Source organism: Atractosteus spatula, chromosome 9 (genome assembly GCF_055471065.1).
Source record: "Atractosteus spatula isolate fAtrSpa1 chromosome 9, fAtrSpa1.hap1, whole genome shotgun sequence".
Lineage (NCBI taxonomy): Eukaryota > Metazoa > Chordata > Actinopteri > Semionotiformes > Lepisosteidae > Atractosteus > Atractosteus spatula.
The window spans coordinates 8,345,244-8,351,243 of NC_142714.1; the positions used below are offsets into that span (position 1 = coordinate 8,345,244).

At 44.9% G+C, this 6,000-nt stretch overlaps 1 protein-coding gene across 2 annotated transcripts in view; it reads right to left on the reverse strand.

Moving 5' to 3' along the window:
- The window catches only part of jag2b (jagged canonical Notch ligand 2b), a 44,495-nt gene extending 38,946 nt beyond the window's left edge, over window positions 1-5,549 (reverse strand). Inside the window, exons 1-2 of one of the 2 annotated variants that reach the window (XM_088925083.1) lie at window positions 5,270-5,549; window positions 4,273-4,593 (exon numbers count right to left, since the gene is read on the reverse strand). In XM_088925083.1, the coding sequence (XP_088781209.1) occupies window positions 4,273-4,593; window positions 5,270-5,338 (390 nt within the window). In that variant the 5' untranslated portion in view covers window positions 5,339-5,549. The remainder of the gene's footprint in view (window positions 1-4,272; window positions 4,594-5,269) is intronic. The other variant, XM_088925082.1, reaches the window with a different exon arrangement.
- Window positions 5,550-6,000: the final 451 nt, after the last annotated feature.

Sequence of the window (6,000 nt, forward strand, 5' to 3'; positions counted from 1 at the left end):
TGCATGGGCACCACGGGCTTGGGTCCTGCTTTGTCCAAACAGAAAATTAATTAAGGTGTTTAGCTGGGAAGGAGTAACCAGCCCACCTCGATTAATTCAAAATCAATAAAGTGATCAGTGTTGGGTTTCATTTCCAAGTACAGTGCAACCACAGCCCTGCTCCCAGGTGACATCCTCACAAGTGGCTGTTTTCTGAAAGGCCGGTCCAGGGGGGTAGATAATTGGTTACTAAAGGACTATTAAGCGGTTTCCTAGCAACCCTCAGCAAGCCTCCAATCAAGTATGACTGAAGCTGTCATTTAGCCTTGAAGGGCTGTGCCCCCTCCATTTAATGGAAGGTTCTAACTGCCATTACCACCATAAACAGGGTCATTTTCACTGCAGAAAAAAGGCTCACTGACAATTCAGCTGAGAGTTGCTTCCAATCTCTCACAATAACAAAAAGGAGCTGCGTTTATTAGACCACTACAGCTGCTACTTTACCCTCTATTCATAAGCACAGGCAGACAAATTCACAAGATAGTATGTCACTTTTCCGTCAACAGAGTGCATTGGAAAAAAAAGCCTAACACCTTCACTACATACATTAAAGGTACTCATTTAAAATCTGTTTTAGATGCACCTACAGTACAACCTCCAACATTTTTTATTCTACCACATTTGCTGTGGTTTTGCAGGTTTATCCCATAAACCGCAAGAAAAAGTCATTTACTTAAATGCAACAAGCATGCAATTTAAGAACTCCATTGAGTAAGACCCAGAACATCAATTTCTCCAAGATCACCAACCTGACTGCTTCTTTTCCCCACTTCTCCTTCAAATGTAAAACCCTCTCAAGTATGAAAGTGATGCTTTGAGGCACTCGGCACCAGACATTATGTGGAAAGTAATGCCGGCTCTCTGCTCCAAGTGAGCCTAACAGTACTAATTTAATCACTTTAGTCTACTTACATGGCAAAACAGGAATCACCCACCTAATGGGTACAGTGTGGAATGGCAGACAGTGGTATGAAAAAAGGATTCCACGGTTATTCACATGTATATATAAAAGATATCTATAATGCAAAGAGCCAGGTGTGTGAACCTTTATTTTGCACGCTCTCCGTGAATGTCCTCAAGTGATCTCGATGACGAGGGGTGCGCGATTCTCAGCCTTCTCACCGATTGCTCAGATACACCAGGCAATCCAGAGAACCTCTCCAACCAGAAGAAAAGCTGGGCCTTAAAGAAATAACTGAGGTGGCGACTTCTGGGAACACAATGCTTTAGGCCTAAGCAAGTTTGTGACGCATTCCCAATTTTGGAGCTAGTACCTGGTGGAATTTAAGACCTGGGGAAGTTACATCCATCATGTTGGAAACATGTGGAAAAACTGATTTCCATACACACTGTGCTCTATGGTATTGGAAACCATGTCGTTGACCTAGTCCGCTATGCCCTTATTTGCCCGTGTCACAGATATGCCTTTTCTAACTACACAAGTGCTAAAACTCACTCCAACATGGGGGAACAATTCAAGAACCACAATAGCCTTCCACCAGGGGGCACTTAATCCTGTCATCTGCTTATGATTTAAAAAGAAAAGACATTTCAAACGATTAAAAAAACAACAACAAATGCACTGCAATTGAGCACTTAGTAATAGATGTCATACATTTTCACAGTTATTTTGGTCAAGGATTTTATCACTGTGCTGAAGAGGCAGGTTATGGATTCTGTGGCCGAGCATGATGGGCCAGGTGAGTGTACGTCGAGGGAGAGTGTTTCTCCTGCTGCCATATTCCTAACCAGACACTGTACGACGGGTGTTGTACACACATGGGAGAAGTTTAAACGGTCATCTTGCAGAACACACCACGTCAAGAGGAAAATGAATAATCCCGCCCAACAGGTGGTAGGCCGCTAATCTCTATAGGGAGCTACATATCCCTTTACAATACACTCCGGATTCCATTACACTGCGTACACTGCGTACACTTCACTCGCATTCCCTGGCTAAAACAAAAACTTGTGCCAAGAATACAAACTACAGATAAACCTCCCCCCCACCACCACCACCACTGAATTTGTTAATGATGATGGACTAACTCTCGATGTAACACTGCAGCTCTAGTTCTCTAACTTCGGATTGTTGTTGCTAAAAGACGGGTGTGCTTTCCGACGGCTACCGATCCAAGATACAGGCGGGCAGAATGAAACACACTGCCGTTATCCGTCGCGCTCAAACCAGAAAACCGGCGTTGCGTAAAAATACGTGTTGTGGCGCTCAAACGTGGGAACGAGAAACAAAAAACAAAATCAAGACCCCCATGCGAAATGTTTTGTCAGGACTGCTTCGTGCCTTTTCTAGACCCTCCGCTTCCGAGATATTACATTTTTTAGTCTATACAGTTTCAAGGCGGGGGGGGGGGCATGTTGGAACACGTAACTTAATCACGGATTAATTAATAATCAGGGATGACCCTCTCAGTTTTAAGTGAACCGACAGCAAACTAAGGTGTGGCGAACTCAGAACCTGAAAGGTGTTCCGTTACCACTAACGGCGCAGTGTGCCCACACTGTCAACAGACTCTCAGCTGACAGACTCCGGCGAGCCCTCTCCCCGCGCGTTCGGGCGTCCTTCCAGACCTGTAAACAAACACTACTCGCTTCAATCTTCATAATGCGAGCGGGGGGGAGCTGCGAGGGTGCCCGCCTCGGATTCCTTCATTTACTGCAGACACTATAATCACAGAAAGCAGGACCTTGTTGGGGGGGGGGGGGAGCTTACGGTGACGGGTTGGTGATAAAGTAGAAAGGTTTCTGAGGGGGGGGGGTTAACCGCTACCTTCCTCTGAGGAAGAACTGCGCCCCGAGCCAGTAGTTCACTTTGACGCAGTGGAAAAAATGAAGGAGAGCTCGGAAAGGAGGGACAGGGAAGGTTGATCTAATAGCTTGAAGACCCCGGAGACGACAGGGAGAATTTGGTCAGATCTGAACGCTTGAAGAACAAACCGAGTACGGGTTATGAACCCTACTGGATGCTCTCCCCCCCCAGATACAATGTCTCGATTTTCAACTCTTTCTACAGAGGAATACCTGCCTCCCATCTCAGACCCGGCGTCTTTAATCTGAGATACATTAACCTTGAGATGTTCTCTGAAACTCTCCGATTGTTACCCTTTTTCATGTAGGAGTTACGTTTTCTCGTGACCTAACTCAGAGCTGCCTTAAGAGACAGCATTGCGCAGTATGTTTCTTCCGTACAGAAGAGTAGTTTTCCCTCACATTTTAATGCTTATACCGAAATGAAGAGACGTTTTTACTCAAATGGTACCATTTCCTCAAATAGTATGACCACTTCTCACAGTGGATAACGTTATGTCTATTCTTCGACAAAAGGCAAACGTACATCTTATTTTGCAAAGAAACATTACAAAGCACCACATTAAAGGGGGAAAAAAAAGAAACCCAGAGAGAAACCCGTTCTTTTATCATTCAGACATTTCCAGACGAATTGGAGAGTGTTCTAGAAACCCGGCACCGTACCGCACCAGGTGCGCGAGTGCATGACAAACGCCGGATTTCGGGAAGTCTCCTAACCTACGCCAGCACGCGCACCAATCCTCAGCCTGGCCAGTCGCGCGCACTTCTCCAGCCAAGGAGACAGCGCGAGAGGCACCAGGCAGCCGGGAACGGTCTTTCAGCCTCGTCCGCAGGGCGCTAACAGTAAGGAAGCATGTGCAAAGCGGTGCGGAAAATACTGCTGTGAAGGCAAAAGGCACGTTGTTGTGTGGCCCTCCCAAGAAATAATAATAAAAACGTTCACGAATCAAGAGATGAAGTACACTGTACACTGAGCACACCGATATACAAAAGTCACCGTAGCTCCGTCTTCTCTACTTATTTACTATACAGTACGTCTAACATCACGAATACATATTACTGGAGCTGGAATCGACAAGAACAGAACCGTAGTCTATTGGCCACGCCGAGAGTGCAAGCAACTGCTTAACTGGTCGCAATAGGCGCACCTGAACACAAAAACACATCTTCACTGGAGGTCAACGCCACACTCCATTAACCTATCGGACGGTACCCAATAACCATATTATAGAAAGGATACCAGACTACATTTCTCCAACATCCCAATACTGTGAGAACACCCAGCTGCTGGCATAACAATTGTGAACAAGCAGTCAGGCCAAAGTAACTACAGTTGGTTACGTTGTGAAAACTCCACATTTCAACATAGCCTATCTTGAACAGGGGAGGACGGGCGGAATAACTTACCGGCCAGGAGAAATTTAAAGGAATTTTGATCTTGCCGGCGTCTTCGATTTTTTTTTTATTGCCCTTCGAGCTCTTAAAAGAAAACGTATTTCCACCAAGAACGGCAGTAGATCCAGTTCCGTAGCTACACGGGCCCGTGGTCGAGACCTGCGACTGGAATTCCTTTAAACACAATTTAAAGTAAGTATCGCACTCGTCCCGCGTGCAGCGCCGGTTCTGGGAGTTCCTGGTGCCGTCACAGCAGTCCCCGTCCGACAGCTCGCCGTTCACATTCTGTACGGTAATCAACTGCAGCTCGAAATAGCCCTTGGAATGGGACACCTAAAAATAAAATTAAAAATGGAAAAATATCAAAACTAATTTAAGAGCCTCCGGGGGAGAGAGAGAGAGAGAGAGAAAAAAAACACACTTGCAACAGCGTAACTCAGCTTCTATCAACAGCGGTTAATGGCAAGACAGTAGCGGCGGTGAGATCTTAAATTTGTGCCTGGTATCGGTTTGATAGAAAAGATCCCCAACTCGCTGCTGCGTTTCAAATGAATCCCCTTAATCGTTACTGTAAGGCGAAGTCTGAGCAGCAAGCTGTAAATTGTGCCGTTTCAGTGTCGTTAACAAGTACCTTTCTTTTTTTTTAAAAAAAAAAATGCACTTTGCTGCAATACAGAAATTAACTGCAGAGCAAACTTCGAAGCCCGAGCAGGCTTTGCGTGACATCAGGATACAAAACCAATTTAAACTGGAATTTCATTTCAACCTTCAGATACAATTACGGGATCACATGCTTCAAAGGCAGGCGGCTGCGTAATTTAATTTGTTGTTGTTGTTTTTTTAAATCCAACTATTTAAATATTTCATAAATGAAGGATCGCTAAAAAAATTCGAAGAAAACAAACTTTTGCGCTATCCGTTAATATCAGTGACACATTATGGGCGCATTTAATCCTATTCGGTTTAATTCCCCAGCAGTGGTATTTTCTAAAATAGCAGCATTTTTTACCTTAGTCCACAACGATAACAGCAGGCACGCTATTGAAAGGCAATTCGTAATCCTTATACAATTCCACATGCCTCCGATTAATTAGCTTATCATGTGAGAAAGAAACCCGAAAGATTAAAAAACAGCCGTTGACCGGCGACAGAGTCCTCCGCTGCTGGCATGCAAGGTTCGAAATCGTCACCTATTTCTACAATCTTTTCAAATGGAAGAGAAACATTAGATGTAAAGCGCACTGATGGTCCAGCCCGTACACTCTCCCTCCGTCAAATCACTCCACAGCAACTGATATGTTTCGCTGCTAAACGAAGCCTAAGGATGTGTTGCTGATTGGCAGCTGAACAAACCATTCACGGCCCCGTGTGCCTACATATCATGAAGATCTTCTATAAACCAACCAAAAACACAGTAGGCGGAGTGCAGCTTCAAGTTGGTGTCGCTCCGGCGCATTGTGTGCTAAGACGAGACATGATGAGTTATTTTTACGAAGGCAGTGGTACTGCAGATCTAAAGAATTGTTCCTCGGACTATTTCTGCTGCTTGTAGAAAACAGCTAGTTCTGTCTTCGCCCCGCTAATTTGAAAACTCGTGCACTTTTTATTTTTACCGCCATCGCTCTCCCTGTTCGGGGTCATGCATTTAGGTTGTGTGTGACTTAAAAAAGGATTCCTAGTGATTAGCATTATTAATTGCCTCGCTCTTTCCAAGTGGGGTATTTAACTGTCAATTAGATT